Below are 25,019 nucleotides of genomic sequence, written 5' to 3'. Positions count from 1 at the left end.
AACTTGGTCAGTATGGTACCTGCCGCAGGGAGCAGACCACTAAACCAGTACTGCTCTGGGACCCATGCAGCCCGCTGGGCCACCGGGGGCCAGGCCTTTAACCTCTCTGAGTCTGAGCCACAGTGTGTAAAGTGGGGGCTCTCTGTCTGCCCGTGTGGTTTTTATTTTCTTCTTCACACTTTCTTTCGTGACCAGATTTTCTACCCCGGGGTAGTCAGACCATCTCATTACGCTGGATCAGTGTTTTCTGACTGCGAGAGCTCGCCCAGGGCGGGGAAAAAGCAGCGGACCGGCCCAGTGTGCCCCGGCTTGGCGCCCCACCCTTCTCGGGGCCGGGGAAAGTCGCGGCTGCTCGGGGCAGCGGAGTTGGGAAAGTCACTTCAGAGCGCAGTCTGACTCTGGGCCACCCGCCTGCGAGCGCGCGGACCCCACCCAGCTGGGGAAGACGGGGGCGGGGCCGGGCCTGGAGGCGGGGCCTGCCCAGGGGCGGGGCCGGGCCGGCCTGGGAAGACGGAAGCCCCCAACCTAGGGGTGGCGGCAGGACCCGGATCCCGGAGCACCACGTTTTCTGGAGCCGGACATCTAGAGACGGCGGGAGAGAAAACCCGGCTCCCGGAAGCTTTTGCTTTCTTTGACGCAAGGGCTCGGGACGCAGCCGCCGTCGGCCGAGCGTCGGGCGAGGAGCGACCCCAGACGGAGTCGTCGGAGTTCCTCCGCCCCCGCCTCGCCGGGTCCCGGAGCCTCAGTCCTCGCAGCTCTTCTGGTGGCCATGGAGTGTCCGCACCTGAGCTCCAGCGTCTGCATCGCTCCGGACTCAGCCAAGTTCCCCAACGGCTCCCCGTCGTCCTGGTGCTGCAGCGGTGAGTGCGGCCCCAGGCGGCCTGCAACGCACCCGAGGCCCCGGCTCCGCCGGGCCTGCCGTCTAGGGGCCGCGGGCGGCGGACGCGCGGACTCGGGAAGCGGTGCGGGCAAGCCGGGCCCGGTGGCTGGGGAAGGGTACTCGGTGAGGCGTGCGGAGCGGCGGCGGGCGGAGCGGCGGCGGCGGCTCCTTTGTTTCCCGTGGCCCGACGGTCCGGCCGGCGAAGGAGAGGCCCGCGAGGGATGCGAGCCCGCGGGGGCCACGAGCGCGTGGGGACGGCGGCGAGCCGGGACCCTGGCCTGCGGCTCGCGCCCCTGCGCCGCCCGGCAATGCCGGGGGGCTGTGGTGGCCCGTGTCGCCCGGTCGGGGGGCTGCGGGAGTGGGTGTCCGGCCCCCACAAGGCGGCCGCACGTGTGGCCGGGCCCTAGTTGTGTGCCCTCCTCGACCGGACAGGAAAAGCGCCGCTCTTGGGGGCAGCTTTGTTTGGGCTGCTGGGCGCGCTGGGGCCCTTCGCTACCTGCTCTGGCCCCGCTTCCTTTCGCTTCCCCCTATGCTCCAGCGACCCGATCCACGCCCGGTGGGCGGGAGCCGCGACCCCGAGAGGTGCTCAGAACTCGGGAGGCCGAGGTCAGAGGCTTTCATCAGCACGGGAGGGGGAAGTTTGAAAACAGGCTGCGGGCTAAAAAAGCTCAGAAGGCTGATGGAGCAGCTGCTTTGGAGGGGCGGCTAGCGCTGCTTTTCAGGTCGTCTTGGTGGGTTGAAACTGCTTTGGGATTTCCGAGTCCATGTGCTGGAGGACAGTTATTAGGTTTATGTAATGCTTTTGCATTGCTTAAGCATCTTAACTCCTTCTGCCGGGCCTCTTGGAAGCCCCAGTGCCCTCTTATTGTCTGCTCTAACGACTTAGGATCGCACCGGCCACACTGCTTTGATTACTTCCTGGTAGGGCCCTGGTGCAGCCGATAGGGTCTTTGTTTATTAGCTTTGAGATAATCGGTGGCAGCTTGGGTTGGAGAGTAGAATGTAAATTGTGCGTTTCAAAAATCTTAAGTTCATTTGAAGAAATAAAAGAGCAGTGGTACGGTTTAACTGTGTGACGTTTCTCATTATGGGCCGGAGCTAGGAAGATAGTTTAGAGAACGCCTTAACACTTTTGACAGGTTACTTCTTAAATGGTGATTATTATGTCCTTAGAGAAAATCACAGGCAACAGCCACAAAGAAAAATGTACCCTGGTATAAGGAGTCGAGATAACTGGCTTCCTTGAGCTCTGAGAGGTTTGATGCTTTGCTTGCCTTTGTAAAGTCAGATTGTCTTTTTCTGCACGAAGCCCGTAAAGATTATAACCGGTTAATTGATTTTGCAGTGCAGTATTGCAGTTCTTTTATGAGGGTGCAGAAAACTTACCTACTAATGTTTCTTCCACAGTGAATGTTGAGTATGAAACAACAAATAAAGTGTGTCAAATTGCTTTACAAATTAGTTGATGTTGCATTAGCTCTAATTGTAGCTGTGGTGCTGCGATTGTGGTAAGTTGTGTCTTTCTTTCTTTTTTTTCCCCAAGAGATTTGGGGGAAGAAATGACCAAAGTAAACACTAGGAAAAGCATACCTCATGAGGAATGATGAAATTACTTTCTCTGTGGATTACTTTCTACAGGGATACAAAGCAGACAGCTCCCTTATGGCTTTTTCTAGGTAAACTCACATCAAATTTTAAAATGGCCTCACTGGGCACATGCATCTAGAAAAAGGAATAGAGTTTATGCAAGTGACAGATTTCCTGTTGTGAGTCAGCCTTGCCTTTGTCAGTCCGGGCGTCCACATGACTGTGGGAAAGAGGTGCAGAAGATCGAACATCTCTTGAGGAACTTAAGTTAAAATGGAGCATAACTTAGAGGCTTGTGCTGATACAAAGAACAAACTAGTATGGCTGGCTCTAAGGGAGGGGTTATTTCTGTCCAAGGGCTAGGATGGCATCTTTGCATCTTGCAACAAAGTTTGTCTCTGACATTGCTTTGGGAGGGTGATTTTAGTCATGTGCTTTCATTTGTAGAACCAATAAAGCCAGTTTCGCAACTTTATGTGGGTTTTTTCCTTCTGCTCAAGTTCTGTGAATTGAACCCATTTCATGCGGGCCTCCCACTAACCTCTTGGCATCCATTCATTGATATAATCTCATATTTTTATATTGAGCTTGATCTTGTTCTTGCCTGCCTGTTGTTTCAGTGATTAAATGATTATTAACTATGAGTCTTTGGCTAATTCATCATCTTGGAGGGTTATGTATTCTGGTATTTATTCTCCAACACTCTCAAACGTCTTCTTTCCTTTTCTTTTTGGTAGGGCACCAAAAGAGTAGCCAGTGTGTGGAATAACTCGGTGACCGAGTGCGGAGTCTGATTGCGTTCTTTTCAGGGAGGGGAAATCCCTGTTTTGGCACTGGGGCAATAAAAGTCATGCCCTTGCCCTGTTTTCTTTGGGAGCTTGCAGTTACATCACAGTGAAACAGCCTCAAGGCAGCCAAGCATATTGCAAAAGACCAACATCCTAGGCTCTTCTAGGTAGCAATACATCCTTGGAAAGTAGTTCTGTTTCCTTTGAGCCTAAGTCTTATGGTATCATTTGTAAAACAATGGGTAATACTTCACATTCACTTCACAGGTTGTTGTTAGGGTGCACAAGGTAATTTTTGTGCAAACTTTGAGAGACTCCAAACACTATTCAAGTAATAGGTGGTTTTATAGGTCAGAACATCTTTATGAAAAGGACTCTGAATACTTAAGTATCTAAAGCCCCTTAAATAGGGACTGGGACAGACTGGCTTTATGCTGAATTATGTTTTGCAAGATCTATTACTCAACAAGATTAGGGGGTGTAAGAAGTAATTATACTTCGGAATTAACTTGAGCTTCTTATCTGTGGAAAGCCCTTGGTACATATTATTGTATATGTTATATAATTGTGTACCACAGCGGTTCTCAAACTTTTTGTTTTCAGGCCTCTTTTACCGTCTTAAAATTATTGAGAACCCAAAGAGCCTTTGTTTGTATGGTTTATAGCTATTGATCTCTGTTGTATGGAAAATTATATTTATATATAAATAATATATATTTATTATATCCTTTACAGTTAATAATAATAAATCCATTACCTGTTAACAGGTAGTAATTTACATAAATTTTCAAAACAAAAATTTGGTGAGAAGATTGGCATTTTAATTTTTGTAACTGTCTTTGTTATTTGGCTTAATAGAAGACAGCTGGATTTTTACATCTGCCTTTGCCTTTGGTCTCTTGAGATATCACACATTGGGTAGCCTCTGGAAAACTCCACTGCATGCTTGTGAGAGAATAAGGGTAGAGAATAAAAGTAACATCAGTATTATTTATGAAAATAGTTTGACCTCATGTACCCCTGAAGGGTTTTGGAAACCCTCAGGGGCTCAGGATCACACTCTGAGAACCCACTTGTATACAACAATAGTAGCAGTTAAGGACAGCTGCTCTTATCAAAATAGTTTTCAAATATTAAAGAATTCCTTAAGGTCTTAAAACTAGCAGCATTTATGTCTGCGTGGAGATTCACAGAATTTATAATACATAAGCTGGGACGATGGAGTCCAGTAATCAATCCCTTGCTCTCAAAAAAGTTGCAGTCCAATCTGGTTGAGGAGAGACAGGAAGCTAACTGGTTAGAAGTTAAATCCATGTTGTGGCTTAAGGTAAGCGTTGAAAATAGTAATCTCCTAATAAGGTAAAAGTTGATTTATGTCTAATTTTGCTAAATTCATTCTCATTTTTAAATGAAAACGTTTTAAATAAAAACGAGGTCATTCTTTCAAGGTTTTTGTTAAGTGCAAGTACCAGATGTTATTTTCAGAAGCTGGAGACTTCTGAAAGTATACTTCATTTGTATATGTATGTGTGGGTAAAAGGGTTGAGCCAGTGGCAAAATACTGGAGAGAAAACCCAGATTGGTTAAAAAGATGCACTAAACACAACTATTTTCATAACTAAGGTGAGCCAAAGACTTTAAGGGTTTGGGTTAAATAGCCAGTTAAATTGTAGATATTTTAATAGCATAGGCATGAAAAAATTTTCCCTGATTAATTTTTTAAAGAGTTGAGAAATCCTCTTATAGTTTCTAGTACACACTTGCCCTCACATTACCTAAGAAAAGTAAGTGTAGATTAAGTAAATATTTTGCAATTTGGGATGGTTATTGGAGATTAATCCTTTTTTGAAGATACATTTAGTTGGATAGAGTTCTGATTATTGATTGCATCTCAGTGGTAATAAACTTGTCATTTGTGATAACGCTTGAGCTAAAAATGAGATATCACCTTGATGGGGTGATGGGTTATTTTGCACCAGATTTCTCTCACAACCTACATCTAAAGAAACCTCTTACATGCCCAGTGGATTAAACTTTCTAGATAGGATCAGTCATTTGTTCATTGTAAGGTCAAATGCATTTACTGCTCCTAGTAGTAACCCTGTATGAAATTAAGTGCCTAGCATCTAATAAGACACTCAGTAAATATTTGCTTAATGAATGAAGGAACTTTCTTCCTTTTGATGGTAGCTGGATTGGCCTTAAACTTGGTGTTTAAAATAAATGGAAAGCATAGTGAGTGAGTGTTTAAAATAAATGGAAAGCATAGTAAGTGAGCTTCTCCCCAGAATGCTTTCACCAGTCACCGCTCCTGGCTTTTAGTCTATAAAGTAAAGTTTGACTGGCTTGTGAGGAACTGACCATCTGCAGTCTTGTTACCATGATGAATTTGTAGTCTTTTGACATTCTGTGTTTATAGGTAGGCAGGTATGACATTTTAGTAGTAAATGTGGATGGGACAGTTAAAAATCAGTGGGCCCGTGATACTTTTGAAGATTAATATTTAAATTTCATACACTTTTCTGAAGAATTTTAACTTTTTCGATAAGATTTGTAAGCTTAAGTCAAACGCAGTTGTCTTTCTAGTTTTTCTGGCAGTATCCCACCTGGAATCCCAGCCCCTAGAACTTTAAAGCAGCCTAAGCTTATTTCCAAAGTCTCTGAATAATTGGTAGTAGATGTGAAGAAGCTGGGATTTAGAATGTGCTCCATGTGTTCGTTTGAAGAGGCTGCAGTCTAGGGACTGAGCCTAACATTTTGCTGTTGTGAAGAAGTTTTGACACGTGGATCCGAAGTTATTCTCCGAATAGTATTCTTAGTAGTATACAAAGAATATCCTTCATGGCCTAAAAGCAGAAGAAAGGATGGGGTTGAGGGGTGAATTTGAACTGTTTCAGTTTCTTGTTATTCATTTATTCTCAAAATAGCTGATTCTCATCATTCTTTGCTTTAATAGCATTAGCCTTAGGCTCTTATAACATCCTACTTTTTCCACTTTGAAATTTAAGCGATTTCCTTCTTTACTGGAATATGATAGATTAATTTTGAATCCTTTAAACTTAACTTAAAAATATTTATGTTTTTCTAGTGTTTGTCGCTCAGTGAGCAGAACAGTGAGTAACTTAGTTTGTAGCTCATTGAGTAATTTAAATTTCTGTTTTAAAATTTAATTGAGTCCCTCTTCCATCAGGGAGTAATTTACAAGGGCATTTCCCCTAACCCGTGTTGTTTTTTCTTTTGCAGTTTTTTCCCACTTCTTGAGCTATATTAGACATTTTCCTTCTTTGAAAGAAAATAGTAGTGTCCTTTGATTGTGTCCAGACCGTGGGTTTTGTGTTCAACCTAAGCATCCAAGTGGACTTGGATAGTAGCTTATCAGTGTTTGAAGTGGGAACTATATATTGTTAATGTATTTTAGTGTTTTATGTTTATTCATAGCTTTTAAACACAAGAGCCACTGCATTCTAGGTGTTTTAGTAGAGCTTTCCTGGACAGATGGCTTAGAAGGAGGTACTTAGATTCTCAGCAGGGGCTGGTACTTTTTGGAGGGTTTATTTGTGATGAAGCTTACCTTGATTGACAGCTTAGAATGCCGAGAATACCATTAGCAGCAGCAACAGCTTGTTCATCTTACCTAGAATTGTTTCGCCCCAAGACTTCTCAAGATGCCCTGTGATTTCTAATAGTCTGTTTTGAGAATGTAGGGAGAAGGTATCTTTCACAACGAAAGGAAATTTACCTAAAAATTGTTTATTGCAATTGTATCTTGAAATCTTTCTGGGTTGTTGAATGATCTTTGGCTTAGAAACCTGTAAACAGAGGTCATCTTTTAACTGCTGTGAGTCTGCAGATGTTAGTGTATATAGTAATTCCAGATGTTTTCTCATCTACTAGTTTTACTGAGTAGGAGGAGAACTGAGAACAACATAAAGGAACTTCAAAGCAGTTGGCCAGCATTTAATCCTGACTAATTTAATTAACTACCCATCCTTGTAGTTTTTCCTGTTTCATAGATTGTGAAACTGAGACAAAGATTAACAGAGTTGCTCAAGATGCTTGGGGATATTAGAGATAGCCCAGAGCTTAAATTCAAATACCATTCAAACCATACTTTTGGCTTGCCTTTTTAAAAGCAAGGTCTTTATTTTGTCATCTAGTCACTTACTGCTTGATAATTTAAAGGATTATAAGTGTTCGGAGACATACTTGAAGTAATTCCTCTGAAGATTTTTGATGTGAAAGTGTATTTTAAATTCTACATTTTGGAAATAATTTATTTTAAATTTCTATATTTAATTAGCTCTTCCTCCCTCTGTTTATTGATTAAAATGCCAGCAAGGTGGAACAAGGTTGTTAATACAGCTGGAAGAACACTGTTTTTGAATGTCTAAATTTTGGTTCAGATTGAATTTTTTTGTAGGCTGAAATGGGCTTTACTTTAGTTCAGATATCATGAAGCCTTCTCACCATAGCTGTGGATAAGGATAAAATGCAGTGAGCTCTTTGTCATTTTATAATCGTGGCCCCCTCCCATTTGTTCATTTTGTTTCTGCTGGAGGAGATTCTTCTTGGAAGTTGTTTGTTATGGGGTAGGGGAGGGAGAGAATTCTTAAGATAGAGAATTTTGCTTTTGCTGCTGGTAGCTCAGGGGTTATTTGAATCTTTGCTTTTAGGCAGTAACTTTTGTTGATTCCATTTCGTTATATTTTAAGATTTTCCAATCATATTTCTTGTAGAAGTTACTTATAGTCTTTAGGCTGCAATGTTTAAAACAAGATTTCCCTCCCCGCCCCCCCGCCCCCTGCACACTTCTTAAGACATACTGAAAAACAGGTATATGTTTGGTTTTTACAGATATATAATATACAGGTAAGCTTAAGAAGGCAACTTCAAATTTTGAAAACTTTTGTTGAAACAAAACCTGTGCATTGAAAAGTGAAGTTTGTAGTTGTCTTGGTATTTGTGTTAGCTAAATGCTTCACCGTTAATCACCACTAGCTAATTAAATTTTCTAAGACCCTTTTGAGGAGGGAAATGAGAGTTTATTTTGAATATGAACCAGTTTGCGTCTTTGAAAAGATATTATAACCGACTGGATTTTATCTGAAGACTTTGTACTCTGCTGTAGGATTGAATAACTCTATCAGCAGGCTGTTTTCCATTTTGAGTAGATGTTCTCTCCTGATATTTTTTCCTTGTTCTAGCTGGGTTTAAGGCAGCCTTTAGAAATCTGCTTGCCAATTTATCCTTGACCTGTCCTGAAGACTCGTAATTTCATGGACTGTTCTTGAACTATCTCATCACCAGGCAAAGCAGGCTGGTGATTAACTGTCATGTTCCTGCAGGTTTAATTTAACCAATTGTAAGATAGGACACTTGTTGATTTCACTTCTTTAAATCTTTGTTCTTACTGACCATGCTCAGGTTTTCCTTTTTAGATAATAGATCTTTGTTTTGGTCAGAGTTTGTGAAGATCATGCTGAAATTTCTAGGCAGCAATTTTTTTTTTTTTTTGGTGACAGAATGTTTCCCTGGGATAATGGATAGATAAATGTTGAAAAATATTCTAATTTTTTGTTGTTGTTGTTAAAGAACTTCTATTTAACTTAGTCTGGGGCTGACATTTATATTATTGATTGAGTGGTTTTTAAATTTTAGTGTCACATAGTAAAACAGATTAACTCTAGTTTCCATCTGAATTATTTTGATGTTAATTGTGAGCTCTTTTGGCATTGGAGAAACTGTTTGCAACAACAAGATTCAAGCTTCACCTTATGTGTATGAAGTAGCTGCCAGAGCTCAACATTCATGCTGTGAGAATTTAATTCTAATTTAATTTAACTGCATTGGTTTCATTTCAGTTATTTCAAGTGTTTTGTTTGTGTGTTGTCTTTTTAGAACCTCATTTAAAAAATATTTTTTGAGACTTTTTTCCTTTGATTAATACAGATTTTTGGGAAAATGTGGGTCAGATTTTTTTTAATGTACCTATTGGTTGTAAAAAAAAAAAAATTCCAACTCTTGCTTTGCATCAAATAATTAGAACAGCTAATGGAGTTTACAGGTGCCTATTTTCTGTAATACTGGGTATCTAGCCCTTTAAGCAGAGTATAAGTATATGCCCAGTTTATGTTTTTTCTTTCCATTTCTTCATAAGTAGTCACATTGATTTTTAAAAAGATATTTTCCCAGCACACCAGTAAATACAACTGTGGTAATTTCACACCCCCACCCCCAGATTTGTATTTTAGTGCTAAGCTATACTGTATAACCACAAAAAGCTAGAAAAAGGATTGTTCAACATAGATATTAAACCTGCTCTCTGAGTAAAGTCTTTGATAATGAGGTCCCTTAACGTCTTAAATGTTTTGTTGATTTATGGGAGGGAGTGCTTCCTATAAAATATGTGTGTGCATCTTTTCTTGTCTTGTATACACTTGCTTTTGTTTTGAAATAATAGTTGTGTGGTGTTTACATTTATGACTTGATTAATTTCTTTTGAAAATCCTTTTACTATTTAACTATGGATTTGCTTACTCAGGTTGTTGGCAAAGTGTGGAATTGCATCAGATCTTGCTATATTAAATAAATGGAAATAATTGGATGCCAGAATCTTTCTTAAGTGATTCATGGCTTTTGTGTTGGTAGTCTGTATACAATCAGCTTCATAAGGAGAGTTATTTTTGAAACAATATAAGCTCCTGATAATTTTTCTGTGGTTATTTGTGTCTGGTCTTCCAAAGGCAGCAGTGGCCATTTTGACTCTGATTTAGTAATCTGCTTTGACTTGAGTAGTTTCAATCCTTCTCTCCACTACCCTTCCCTCTCATTTGTAGGTAGGGGCACAGTTCCAGCATTTAGCTGAAGACTGTAGAACAGATAAAAGCATAATAGCTTCATAGGTGCCTTTTTTTTTTTTTTTTAAACCAAAGTGGGTTTGAACAAGTCTGAGTCTGTGATAGAAGGAATAATAAAAGATGTTTAGTACATTACAGTTGAGCATATGCAGTTTCACATACATTATTTCCGTATGTTGTTTTCAATTGCCTTTGAGGACTGGTTTCAGAAAGGCATTTCAAAATAGAGTGAAATGCTCGAGCCAGTGAGGGGACTAGTCTTATGGATCAGAATTTGCCTCTGTGTAGGAAATCAGCAGGACCAGATGCCCTCTCTTCTGGCTCTGTAGGTATCTGGCTCTGTTAACATATAGATGATAAATTTTGGCCAGCTTTGAAATTACATTCTCTAGTAGAGGACACATACCATTAGCTCTGGAAATTAGCCTTGTAGTATACAGGGAGTTGAGTAGGTGCCTGGCCCCAAATGATAAACAGAGTTTGTAATTTTTATTTCATGTAATAGGTGATTTTTTAAGATGAAAAAATGTGGTTTAGGCAACTTCATGAATTGATATGATTGTTATATCAGTTTACCTTTTAAACATTAGTGTTTTCAAAAAGTAGTACATTATACAGTTACGCCATACAGTATAGTATCAGAAGGTTTAAAATAGAACAGCAGGCTCCCTTCCCTCCACCCTCAGTCTTACTGTCCACAGACAACCACTTTCAGCTTTGTTAGCTTTCTCCCTTATGTTTACCCACATGCTTCTAAGTAATACATTGTTATTTTTCAATTTATCCATTTTAGGTAGTATCTCTTGACATCTTGTGTTGGTAAGTGAGGACATTAGTATTTCATTACCTGCCCACTCTCCATTTCTCAATATGACCAGACCACAAATTTTTATTAATATTGTGATTACTTTTTTTTTCTTTTCTGGCATTTTATTTTTCCTTTAGTTAGTAATTGCTTTTTTTTTTAAATTGCTTACTTTACTTTCTTTACATTTTCTCCCAAATGTAACATATACATTTGTCAAATGTCTATGAATATTCTTTTCCAAGCATTTAAACACATACTCTCTTAGTAGTAGTATTCCTGAGGCTCTCCTTCCTAGAGTGCCCTTTCTTCCATCTGAGCTGACTGTTCTCTGAGCCGACTGGACAGTTTTTACCCTGTGACTCCCTCGCTGTCCTCTTGTGTTAGATCTCCCATTCCCTGGATCGCAGGTCTTTCTCGTCCTTGGTTTATTAGACCATTGTGCTGGAGTACATCATCTAGCTCCCTTCTCAGGGGAGCCACATTTTTGATCCCACCCAAGTCTGACACCTTTATCCGACCTTTGTACTTGACTGCTTGGTTGACTATAGACTGTTCGTTAGAAAAGATTTTTCTCTTGGAATTTTTTTTTTTTTGGTGACGCAGCACAGCTTGTGGGATCTTAGTTCCCCGACTAGTGATCAAACCCACGCCCTTCCCATTGGAAGCACAGTCTTAACCTCTGGACCGCCAGGGAAGTCCCTCTCTTAGAATTTTAAAAGCAGTGTTCCTTTGTTTTTAGGCTTTCAGTGTTTTTTTTTTTTTAAGAAATGTGATGCCTTTTTGATGACTGTTTCTTCATATATAGCCTTTTATTCTTTCTCCTGGAAGCTTTTAGGATATTCGTTTTATCCTTGGTGTTCCGGAATTTCAGAGTGATGTGTCTTGGCATGGCTTAGTTTTTCTTTTCTTGTGATGGGTTCTCAAGGGACTTTTCAGTCTGTGCATTTGAGAGTACACTCATCTTCCCATCCTTAAATCTCCTAGTTTGTACATTTTTCTTTGTACAACTCCTATTAATTGAATGTTGAGCACCGTGGGTAGAACCTGTAATTTTCTTATCTTTTTATTTCTTTGCCTTTTGGTTCTAGTTCCTGAGATATTTCCTTGTTTTTATTTTTCCTTCTACCCTTCTACTGAATTTTGATAATAATATTTCTTGTTTTTAAGTGCTTTTCCTCCTTTTTCTTTTTTTTTTTTCTTTTTCTTTTTTTTTCCTCCTTTTTCTGACCATTGTTTTTTCATACATCCTATTGCTATTGTTTCGCAGTATCTTCTCTTGTTAATCCTGGGTTTTAGAGTTTGTTTGAGGCTTTTCTGTGCTGTCTGCATTGTTTCTCTTGTCTCTAGGTTCCTCTTTTTCTTTTCAAAATGATTCTTTCAAACTAGAGCTTTCCTTCACAGAATCTTATTTTATCTATTTTTTCATGTAAGGGTGGGGCACTAGAAAGCTCTGTGAGGCTTGTATACATTGGGCTTCACTGTGAAGTTGGGGACAGGCCGCCTTCTTCATTGGAGGAAGACCATCAAGACGTCTGTGTGGATATTTATTTTTTTGCACCATTTTTTCAGCATTCCCACGGGAGCTGTACACCTGGCTGCTGCTGTCCTGACATGAGGACGTAGGAAGTCCATGAGCTCATTGTCCCTGCAGCCCTTGGGCCCCTTGTTCTTAGTGCCACCTTTACTCTGCTGTCTGCTGTGCCCCGTGTCCCTAAGCCCAGGACTGCCTCCCACTGCACTCTTCTCTGCTGGTACTTTCTGGGCTGTCACTCTTCTCTGCTGGCACTTGGGCTTAGCTTTCTTCACGCTACGAAGATTGTTACTGCTCCTTCGGCTTCTTCCTGACTGCCAAAAGCATGTTGAAGTTTGCTTGTCTCACATGTTCTCTTTGTGAGTCACTATTGATTTAATTTTTTATTGTCATTTTAGTGAAATGGGGTGAAGAGGAGATAAGAGAGAAATTGGTCTGCCATGCTTAATTTGGTGTTTATTTTTACTTAATTAATTAAAATTATTTGGCCATGCTCTGCAGCATGTGGGATCTTAGTTCCCTAGCCAGGGATGGAACCTGCATTTCCTGCATTGGAAGTGTAGAGTCTTAACCACTGGACCACCAGGGAATCCCAATTAGTGTTTATTTTTAAATGAAATATTTTTAAATGCAGTTTTTAGGGTAAAAACATGCTTTGCCTTATCAGAGATGGATTTTATTAGTAATCATCCAGAGAGTTAAATCACTAAAACTGAAATTTTGCAGTACTATTTTTGAGTAAAAGTTTAAACCCAGATTTACCTTCCTTGATAAGCAGAGCAAAATACTGTTGCTATTACCAGAGTCAGCAGAGAGAGTAGATAAGCCTCTGGGTTTGGCTCTGCTTGGGAAATTGGGAGCCAGAGTTTGGATATATAAAAGAAACATGTTGTAATGTTATTTGGACTACTGCAATTAATCTATTATAATATTTTTACTGGATTAGTTTGTCATCCATTAATAAAGGGAAGTTACTGCCAGGTTTATAGTACTATTTGGCCTGTACAATGGTAATTTAACCTTTTCCTTTGTGTTATAGTAATTTTCAAAAAGTATGTTTTTAATAGGAAGTAAAGAATAAAAATTTAAAAATCTCAAAACCCTTTTTATTTTGATACACTTTCACACTTAAAGGAACCTTATTAGAATAATACAAAGAACTCCCTTGTACTCTTTACCTATTCATGAGTTAACATTTTGCCACCTTGGTGTTACATGTGTACCTTCTTTCTATATATTCCCCCCAACTCCCATCACTAATTTGCATACCTAATGTTCCTTCATCCATAAATGCTTTATCCCCCCCTACCCCCCAAGAACAAGGACTTTCTTTTCATTAAGCATGGGATATTGGTTAAAATTAGGACATTTAATGACTGATACAGTAGTAGTATTGAATGCACATTCCATTCTCAGATTTCTCCCGTTGTCTCACTGTCCTTTATATAATGTCCTTCATAGCTGTTTGCCAGTTGTGTCGCCCCACCCGTCTCCCCTGCATCTCACCCACGGTCATGAGTTTCATTTTGTTGTGAACTCTTTTAGTCTCCTTCAGTCTCTAATGGTTCCTTATCCTTTCTTTGTCTTTCACGTCTTGAGTATTTCTGTAGAGTGTACTTCAATTTGGATTTTTCTGTTGTTTCTTTATGATTAGATTCAAGTCGTGCAAGGTTTTGATAGGAATACTGCAGAAGCAATGTGTCTTCTCAGGGCATTATATCAAGAGGTATATGAAATTGGTTTGTCTCATTTTGGTAATATTTATTTTATTAAGGTGATATTTGCAAGGTTCTTTGTTGTAAAGTTTCTTTTTCCCCTTTGTTATTAATAACTAATTTGTAGCAGATGCTTTGAGATTTTACATATAATTGTCTTATTCCTCATCAAACATTAATCTAGTAATTTAGCATCCACTGATGATTCTTGATTGAATCAGTTGTTACTAGGATGGTTGCAGGATGTTGATTTTTTAACTTATTTCTTCTAAGTATATATGGGGACACATTTTCCTTTCTCACTCGTTTATTCATTTATTTTATTAACATGAACTCAGGTTTTCATTTTATTTCTTAACATCCTATTGCTATTTATTTTGAAGATCAAGTTGTCCTAGATTTGGCTAGTGGAGACCTTCTTAGGCCATAATTTTGACATGTCCCTATTGTTCTTGGAGCCCTTACTTTCTGGCATGGCAAGGTGCTCCCATCTCATCTTGTACTCAGCCTGCCCCCGTCTTGGAATCAGCTATTTCTCCAAGTAGCCATTGTTCCTTTTAGTGGGGAATAATGTTTATAACCTAAGATCTCTCAGCAAATAGGAATTAAGAAATATGAAAATGTGTATGTGTGTGTATATATATATTTGTTTGTATTTGTGTGTTTGTGTAACCACGAGTTCATTTTGATACCTTTAATTCCAGTTCAGCACTGCAGGTCTCGTCTTGAGCCTTTCTGCATTTGTAATGCCCTTTTCTAACAGTGAGAATCTGGTTCCCATTATCCTCAACACGTGTACTTGTTTGCTCCATGCCATAATCAGAGAAAGTAGTTCTGAACTGCTGACCCACACCATTGCAAAGAAAACTGCTTATAACTAGAGCTTAATATTTTTAATGGTGTTTTTTGTCTGTATACTCAAAAAAAAAAAAGTCCTATGTTAAAAAATTATGTTAGTTTTCCTTCCTTTTCCTTCCCTTTCCTTCCCTCTTTTAACACACTTATTTGACATATAGTCTGCTTCATTTGTTTTTGTTTGATTTCCATTTAAAATTTTTTTGGCCTTATCCTTGCTGATTTTATTTTACATTTTTTTGAGTATATAAAATGTGAGTATGGGCTTTCCTGGTAGCTCAGATAGTAACGAATCCATCTACCAATGCAGGAGACCCAGGTTCGATCCCTGGGTTGGGAAGATTGCCTGGAGAAGGGAATGGCTACCCACTCCAGTATGCTTGCCTAGGAAATCCCATGGACAGGGGAGCCTGGTTGGCTACAGCCTATGGGATTGGAAAGAGTCGGGCACGACTGAGTGACTCTCACACACGCATAGTTCCAAAAGTTAAAACTGTACCAAGAAGTGTTACTACCTCACACTTCTCATTCCTATCCACCCTCTATAAACAACCAATTATTTTGATCTATCCTTGTTTCTTTCTTGTAAAAAAAAAAAAGATTGCAGATACATGAGTGTTTTCTTTCTCTCACAAAAGGTAGCAAACTAAGTATGCTCTTTTGGGGTTTCTTTCATTTAATAGTATATTCTGAACACCATTCCATGTTTGTAGAACTTTTCCTTATTTTTAACCCGTTTATAGTGCTCCATTTGTCGTGGTTCGCAGTGAATTCGAACGGTCTCCTCCCTTTGGGTATTTAGGTTGTTTCCAGTATTTTGCAATTTCAGATAATGCTGCAGCTAAAAGCCTTGTACAAATTTTTTTTTTGTATTATGGGATATCTTCAGAGAAGATGGAAAGTTTTAACTTTTCAATTCTGTAAGCAATATTGTGTAAGTGATTTTATAGTGCTTCAAATTACTTGTCTGCCTGCTCCTATCTTCACTTCTATGGTGACCTTACAAATGTATTCAAGGCTGTGGAAGTGAAGCACTTTATTGTAATTATATTTTTGTCTTGGAAACCTTGACATCAGAGCGCTAGAAGTGGCCTTGGAAACATTTTAGTCTACATCCATGTTCATCTTAATCAGTTGACTTTTCCTTTCCTTTTACATACTCGTCAGTGCTGTTTTACTGCCTGAGTGCTCAGACACAACTGTTTCTAGTAGTTTTCTCTTTTAATTTAATTTGTGTTAGATTCCTTCATGTCATACTGTTAACTGGTTGCTCCCTCAGGTTATAGAATGGTGGTAGGATAGGACGGTTATACTTAGGACAGAAATAAGGATTTGGGCATCCATTTTCTCCAGTGGGTCTCAGCGCATTAGTGAGTAGGATAAACTCAGAGGAGCACTTCGGATTCCTAGATAATGCTGCTGGTCCTCTCAGCTGGTTGATGACTTAAAAGCCTTTGTTCCAATAAGTGGGCATTGGAGTAGAAGAGGGGGACTTCTTCCTGCATTACTAGAAAACCAGGTAAAAGATTGGGAAACATAGCTTTCCATCAGAAGGGCCATAAAAAGATTACCTATGTGTTGAGATAACAGTCCCCTCAGCCTAAGAGTGGCTGGAGCCTCCAAGCAGATTACTTCTGGCCCCCATGATGACTCTTCAATTTACGCACGTGCACCATACAGATGTTATCATTTTCCATGCAGGTCCTGACATGAAAAAGGTTTGAAAAATTGGCTCGAGCACAGTCTCAAAATTAGCCTCTGAGAACCAAAGACAGTGTCCCTTAAAGAGAACCAGGTAATCCTATTTATCCTGGATAAAAAAAGAACTGAATTATTTAGAGTAGAAGTTTAAACCTACTGTCTGTAAAAATAAGCTGATCACCATATCTTTTTTTTTTAATATTTATTTTTATTTATTTATTTGGCTGTGCCAAGTCACGGCACGTGGGATCTAGTTACCCGACCAGGGATCTCGAACGGTGTCCTAGCCACTGGACCACCAGGGAAGTCCCTGATCACCATATCTTAAATCTGGTGTGATTTGAAATCATTTCTATTTGCTTCTTTGTTAAAACAAAAGTTAGAAATTTAAAAAATATTTTTGAAGACTTGTAACCCCACATATTGGATATTAGAATGACCAAGGTACAGTGTATTTTGATTGATTAGATTGGTGCACCATGATTTAATCTCTATTCTGAATACCTCAGAATTTAGTGTATCTCCGTATGGTTTTGACACCCAAGTTGCTTATGTACTTAAGTGTTTTATCTGAGTAGCATCTTATTTAGTTGTCTAAACCTCCTTGAAATTTGCTTCTACAGTGCATTTGCTTCTGAAGTATTTTACATTAACTGTGTAAAGTTTAATGATTCTGACATTAAGGTGTATATAGTCATTATATCAATTTTGAAATCAGCTTATTAAAATAGAATATTTTGTCTCATTCATTTTATGTTTTAAAAATAATTTAATTTCAAGTCAGATACCGGAGGAGTTTCTGAAGGATTTTTACTGATTTATTTATTTGGAATTTTTCTGTGGAAAGGAATTGTCAGCTCCCATCCTTTTAATGTGTGTAAACTACGGGAAAAATTTCTGAACAATTAGCAGTCATGCTATATGTGGACATATGTTAACTGCCTTGTGTAGAATGGCTGTCACAGAATTAACCCCAGATAGCTGCGTTTTTTATTTTAATATATTCTTAAGGGAAGGAAACTGAGAGTCACTGGGGCTTCTGTTTATTAGGCCCCTTGTGCCCTTCATGTGCTTCGTCTCATGAAACCCTTACCATAGCCATCTGAGGCAGGGGTGGTCTTTGTCTTCTGCTACAGATGAGGAGGCAGGCTCTGAAACCAACTCCTTAAGGTCATAGAACAAAATAATGGGAGAGCTAGAAGGTGAACAGAAGACTTATGTGGGTTCTGGAGCCCATGCCTGCCTCTGACATGTTCCTTTTGAGTCTACAGAGTAATAGTCGCATTCCTAAGGGTAACCAAGTCACTTTGGTACATTTTTGTATTAAAGCAGGAAGGAATTCTTTTGGCAGGGTTTAAGGTCAAAGCCAGGAGATCAAGGCCTCTGCCTAGTTCAACCAAAATGATGTGGAGCAGAGTCCTTCCCCTACTTCCTTCCGCTGGGCTGACAGGGCAAGAGGAGAATGGGACAAATGAGGAGATGAGGCTTGACATATCTACACTACCATGTGTAAAATAGGTAGTGGGAAGCTGCTGCTATAAAGCACAGGAGGCTCGGCTCAGGGCTCTGTGATGGCCTAGGTGGGTGGGTTGGGGGGTGTGTGGGAGGGAGGGAGTATATATATATACATATATATGTATATATATATGTACGTGTGTATGTATGTATGTATTCATATAGCTGGTGCACTTTGTTGTACAGCAAAAGCCAAGATGACGTTGTAAAGCAGTTGTACTGAAAACAAACCAAAACCCAAAAATCCCATACACTTTGTTGAAATCTTTAAGAGAAAAGTCAAAGTACTTCCTAGAAATCTTGGGAGTCTGGTTAGGATGTGGGCTCTTGACCCCAGCTACAAAGGCTGGGATCAGACATTGCTGATGGGTGTGATGGGAATCAAGTTAGGCTGGCTGAGGAATAAGTCAGCACTCTTAGGGTGAAGAGAGAATTGGAAACAAAAATGGAGGAGGATATTCTCGACTCATAATTATTCAATTAGGTTTTCAAATCCAACCTTAAATAAAATGTGAGGTTTCCCAGAATGTTTATTAGGGAACATAATCCAGAGAGGCAAAAGGAATGAAGGATAAGGCTCTGTAGCTTTTAATGAAGAGAAAGGAATTCCTGCAAGTGCCAGTGACATTTTCTTAAGAATCTTCATCAGGAGTTTGGGGTTGCTATGGGAATAGCGGTTTGGAGATTTTTGAAGGTCGTTTTTTACTATGTGATATTCCGCCCAAGAATTAGGTTGTCTTATTATGCTCAAGACAGCACATCCAGATGTAAAATATTGACAGGATACAGAGAGAGCCAGTCCTGAGTGATGATGGCAGCTCAGTCGATGATGGACTCAGTGTTTTACTGTCTTACCACCTCTGTTGCAGAGGGTATCGTCTGGTCTTTGGATGGTTTTGATTCCTACGGGATAGAGCCTCTTTAAGGGTCTCATCCTCACCTCTACTAAACGGCAGTGTCACTCATTCCTGTGAGTCGTTTGGCAGGTGTGAATGGTGGATGCTGTCATCTTAGTGCTTAAAACAATCATTTCATTTTGCTTATGATCTTGTAGGTCAGGCATTTAGGAAGAACCAGCTGGAGTTCCTTAAGCTGGAGCATCCACTTCCTCGGTGGCTTTTTAACTCACCTGTCACAAGCCTCTGTGCTCCTGGTCTCTGTTTCTGCACCCCTGTCCCCAGCATACACTAAGGTGTCATCTTTTGCAAGGTCTCTCTACGTTCTTTCGCTTTCTCATATTGTGTTTCTCACAGGGTGCTTAGGCCTCTTCCATGGTGGCCGGCCACCCCAAGAGCAAGCATTCCAAGCAATAAAAAGAGAAAACTGTCAATTTCTTAAAACGGAGACCTGCAAACTGACACCTGGTCCCTTCTGCCATATTCAGTTGGTCAGGGCACTGACAGAGCCTGCCCAGATTCAAGGAAAGAGGACATAGACCTGCCTCTCAGTGGGAGGAACATTCAAGAATTTGTGGTTATCTTTCATCTTTCATAGGGCCATTAAACAGAAAGAAAAGAATGGCTATAAGAAATACTGAACTATGACTTTACCAGAAAGCAATTTACTTATCTAATGATTCAGGAGAGATTAAACAATTGCCAACCTTGAATAAGAATGGAACTGAGGAAGAGAGAGCTGCAAGAGGGGGAAGGTGGAAAGGCAACCAAGATAAACTTAACTTCTTAACTGCTGTCACTGCCTTGGCCCTGACCCCTCCGTCCCATCATCTTCTGTGAGCCTGCTGCTCTGAGCACTTTGGATTGGGTGCTCACGCTTGGTCTCCTCCTCCTCCATTGTTGGCTCACTTCTTTAGCCCTGGGCACTGCCTGTTGCTATATAGGGAATTCTCCTGTTCCCTGGGAACCCGGTGCCCACTCTCAGAATGGGCAGCGGTATCAGGGTGGGAGTGAGAACACAGACAGTGATTTTGGCTGCTTTGGCACTCTGGCGGTTGCTTAGTGTAGCCGGATTTCTTCTTGTGGGGACTACCTTACAGCCCGTTTCCTGCTTTATCCATGTGACTTTACCATTCACTCCTTACCCCAGGAATTTCAGAGAATTCAAATTAAAGGTAGACTTCAGAAATTTTAGCATAGAATAGGCTTGTGAGTATATGGTTCAGAGAGCGTTTATGGTATAAAGATTGTATGTCTTGCTCTCTGAGCGACTGAACAACAACAACGCATCTAAAAATATATCAGTTGGAGGGTAAACTGGGTTAGTCCTGGAGTATATTTCTACTTGTATATATACTGGAATATTTATAGATTTTTTTATGATAATTCTGCCCTGTTCTTCGATTTCAAGAGGAGTAACACTACTGTTGATACTTTTATGGAGTATTTGTGTGTGTGTGTGTGTGTGTGTGTGTGTGTGTGTTTTGAGTAACAGCTGCAAATGTTTTTTCATTGGTGTGTTTTCAGACCCATAGAGTTGTAATGTTGGGTTTTGTTTTCACTTACTACTCATGCTTAATAATTTAGAATAAGTCTGTTTCATTAGGACAGCTTTATGATACCAGTATCTTTAAATTTAAGACATTTAAATTTAATTTTTGTTGTAAAAGAAGTAATGCTTTATGACAAAATTCAGACAGTGTAGTTGAAAGTAGGGCTATGTGGCTCCAGTCCCCCATCCCATTCTTTTCACATGACTGTTAAATTACTATATATCCTTCTAGATGTCAAACAGTTTATACACAGGTGTATAACACAGGAACACATAGTATGGAATCTTTTTGAAGCAAAAATAACAACCTGCTGGTCTTCTGCTTTGCAGCAGTCCATGCCTTCAATCATTTGAGTTTGAGTTCCGTTCTGTCCCATACTAATGTAGCAAGGTATATAACTTCTCCGTCATATGCCACTGCTTCCTTATCTATAAAACAGGCCAAGTCATAGTACACACCTCTGGACTGTAGAGGATTAAATGAAGGAGTATTTATAAAGTGGCACAGTAAAGTGCAGTAGTGCTTGGCACATAGTATGTGCCAGATGAACATTAAATAGATAAAAATGAACTTGACTCTTTTAAAAAAATAGGTTACGAATATTTTCTTCTGGGTTGCTAATTTTTCAGAGGGGTGCACTTAAAAAACTCTGTGTGTTGTTGGGTGGAGGGGGTGGTGATCTGAGTTTTACTGTTGGAGCAGCACCTTCGTCTCCAGTGGTTTTGAACAGTGACTCCACAACAGCGACTCTGCTGTTACTGACGGGCAATGTGCTCAGAGTACTGCCTCTCAGGGATTGTGGAGCAGGGGACAAAAAAAAAGCTGAAGAGCGTTGATTTAGAAAATTGTACTACATTAGCAATTAATCTTTTTATTAAGCCTTTTAAAAAATTAGGAGAGTGGAAGAATTTTATCTATAGGGAATGATATTATTTCATCTATCTTTGGCTTTATCTTCTTTGAATAATTTTACACTTAGAGGGGACATGCTTATCACCCAGTTTTCATTTTACAGTGAAGAAACAGACCCAGCACAGCAGTGATGTTCTCAGTTCTTTGAGGAGTAATGGTAGGGCCAGAACTAGAGCCCTGGTCATCCTCACGTTTGTGAACTCTCGAGACGCTTAAGAGCCTCTCTGCCAGTTGAAGCAGCTGCTGAATGGTGGACGCGCTGTGAAGTGCTTGCCCGTCAGTGCTGTGTGCTTGGACTCTTCTTGCGTGCAGAGACGGTGACTAAGTTGTGTCGTAGCTCTAGTGCATGCTGTTTTATTAAAAAATTAGGATTCCAGGAGAATTGTTGATGGGGCTTGAATATCAAATGTACTCTATCTTACTAGATTCTATGTAGTGGATACTAAGGATATTGAGGAAAATCAGTGGGAAGAAATTTATATTCAGTGTGGATGCTGTTTTGTCTTCTGACACAACCTAAAAGTATTCGTGTGTAAATAGGCCTCTTTGAGCACAGAACTCCCCAGTTTTCTGCCTTTCTTCGTCTCTTGGTAAAGGAGCAGATCAGTCTTCCCTTCATAGGAACGTTTTCTTTAGTCACTAAGTCATGTCCAAATCTTTTACGACCCCATAGACTGTAGCCTGCCAGGCTCCTCTGTCCATGGGATTTCCCAGGCAAGAATACTGGAGTAGGTTGCCATTTCCTCCTCCAGGGGATCTTCCCAACCCAGGGATCGAACTCCTGTCTCCTGCATTGGCAGGCGGAATCTTTACTGCTGAGTCACCAGGGAAGCCCCTTCATAGGAATAGTAGGGAGTAAAACCACTTTGGTTTGTAGATCACTTGGATGCCTTCCCACCATCAGTTGTCACTTTTGGATTTCCAGAGAGTTAAAGCTTTGGGGGCTTTAGCAAGAATCCATGAATCTGAGCATGTTTTAGAACCTGGGGTTCCTCTGCCTTGCTTGCCTGCCCAGCCTGTGTCGAAGCTCCTACCTTGTGCAGAATGGCCCTAGCTCAGGGGAGGATCAGAGTCTCTACCCTCTTCAGAGGGGTGCTTCTGCCAACTTACAGAGCTTCTGGCTGAGGGTGAGAACAGGGCAGGGTCCTGAGGCCACAGCAGCAGGAAGAGAGTGAGGGGAACTAGACAGTGTCTGTCCCCCAGGCTGAGATGCCCAGGAGCTGAGAGAGGAGACCTTGGCTCGGGGCCGCGAGAATCTCGGCATACGGGACAGATTGCTGGGGCAGAGTAACTCTGAGGACATTTCATAACGTGAGTGAAAGAAGACCAGACTGTGTTTATGAGATCCAGTGACCCTCCTGTGGCCATGTGTAACAGTGTGAGAAATACACTGCATGGCTTCCTTGCCCTGACATCACCCTGAAGTGTAATTAGGCCTAATAAAAAGAGCCTTTATGAGTTCTCAGTTATGGTTTGTCATTCTGAACTTCTCTAAGTTTCCATCCTTATCACCCGCTTTCTCTTAAGTACCAGCATTTACCATTTAAAAAATAAAAACCTTTGTTTAATATTTTTATGTTTTGCTGAATAGTTTATAGCTTAAAAACATTTTTATTGACTGTGTATGGTTTTATTTTATACACACACACACAATATAGTATTTCAGTTTTGTAATGGTTCTTATAGAGTTTTATAGAATAGCCTGCAAACCTTTAATGCAGTTTCCACAGGAAATGTGTTCATCCTACAGATAAATCTGAAACCTATCTGTCTGTAAACTGAGACTACCTTTTATAATAAGATACGTCCCCTTAAGATGATTAGAATGATTTTAAGATTATTTGTAGTAGTCTTTTACTCATGTTATGACCTGTTCTATTTGTAGCAATAATTGAGGGTTTAACTTACAGCCAGCATTTTTTCTTCTATTTTATGATTTTCCTGGGTACATTAAAGGTTTCATAATTTGAATGAGGGATATTTAAACAGAGTGAATATTCACCGAAGCAGTGTAATAAATGGCTTCATAATAACCCTATTCTCTGTAGTTTTCTAGCCTTCAGATGGTCTTCTGTTGTGAAAGTATTACGCACTCAGAGAGTACTGTCCTTTAAATAGCCAAGACCAAATGTCCTATCACACATTAAATCTTAACTTTCTTATTGTAAATGTTTGTGATAGAAGAAATTTGGTTTCTTAATTTAGAAAATGAGGTCTTTTTTGGAGATTTAGTAAGAGACACACTCACTTGTTTCTCGTGTTTTGGAATGTCAGCGCTATTTCACTTCCTTTTATTCTCTCTCCTTATCCCCGTCTTAAGCACCTATTTATTTATTTAACTGAAGTATAATTCATATAACGTAAAATTAACCTTAAAAAATTTTTTTAAAAATTTATTTCCTGCCAAGCTGTGCAGCTGTGGGATCTTAGTTCTCCAACCAGGGCCGCACCTGTGCACTCGACAGTGAAGTGCCGAGCCCCAGCCTGTGGCCCCCGGGGGTCCCCAAATCATCCATTCTGAAATGAGCAACTAAACACAGCGCATTCAGTACACCCACAGCGATCATCTCCATCTTGTTCCAAGACATTTCATCACCCCCTACACCTGTTAAGCAGTTTCTTCCCTATTCTTCCTTCCCTCAGCCTTAGGGCATATTTTCTAAAATTTAAGGAATTAAAACTTTATGAGGTAACTGAGATTTTATAAGATGAGAGTACACTCTTTTAATTTAGTGGGCATCCCTGGTGGCTAAAGAATCTGCCTGCCAATGCAGGAGATGTGGGTTCAATCCCTGAGTTGGGAAGATCCCCTGGAGTAGGAAATGGCAACCCACTTCAGTATTCTTGCCTGGAAAATTGCATGGACAGAGGAGCCTAGAAGGCTGTGGTCCATGGGATCGCAAGAGAGTCAGATACAACGTAGTGACTGAGCATGCACGCATGTTCTAATTTAGCAACACGAAGAAATGTATTTACTATACTGAGTAGAAAAATTAGATCACAATATTGTATGTATTTTTTGTCCATACACATACTATACAACCATCGGAGTGGGGGAAGGGGATGAACACTTGGTAGGGAACACAACAGTGATTTTGTTCTAAGTTTTCTTTTCCTCATTCAAAGGAGGAGCAAAAATAATCTTCCCGTAGTTCAAAAAGCAAAACCCTCTAATGGTTAAAAACTTGGGGCCTGAGGACTTCCCTGCAGGTCCAGTGGTTACACGTTGCCCTCTAATGCAGCCAGCGTGGGTTCAGTCCCTGGTGGGGAACTAAGATCCTACATGCCTAGTGGCGAAAGCCCCAAAAAACATAAAACAGAAACATGTAACAAATACAACAAAGACTTTAAAAATGGCCCACCTAAAACAAGTCTTAAAAAACAAAACAACTTACTATTATAATTACTTATTTCAGGATCA

The 25,019-nt window shown here is 40.2% G+C and overlaps 1 protein-coding gene across 2 annotated transcripts in view; it reads left to right on the top strand.

The window, feature by feature from the left end:
- The first annotated feature begins 249 nt into the window (after positions 1-249).
- The window catches only part of USP3 (ubiquitin specific peptidase 3), a 102,786-nt gene continuing 78,016 nt past the window's right edge, over positions 250-25,019 (top strand). The window contains exon 1 of one of the 2 annotated variants that reach the window (XM_027553799.1): positions 250-860. In XM_027553799.1, coding sequence (XP_027409600.1) covers positions 770-860 — 91 coding nt within the window. In that variant the 5' untranslated portion in view covers positions 250-769. The remainder of the gene's footprint in view (positions 861-25,019) is intronic. The other variant, XM_027553800.1, reaches the window with a different exon arrangement.

This window comes from Bos indicus x Bos taurus, chromosome 10 (assembly GCF_003369695.1).
Source record: "Bos indicus x Bos taurus breed Angus x Brahman F1 hybrid chromosome 10, Bos_hybrid_MaternalHap_v2.0, whole genome shotgun sequence".
Taxonomy (NCBI): domain Eukaryota; kingdom Metazoa; phylum Chordata; class Mammalia; order Artiodactyla; family Bovidae; genus Bos; species Bos indicus x Bos taurus.
Note: the sequence above shows the minus strand (reverse complement) of the source record. Positions and strands in the feature narration are given on the sequence as shown.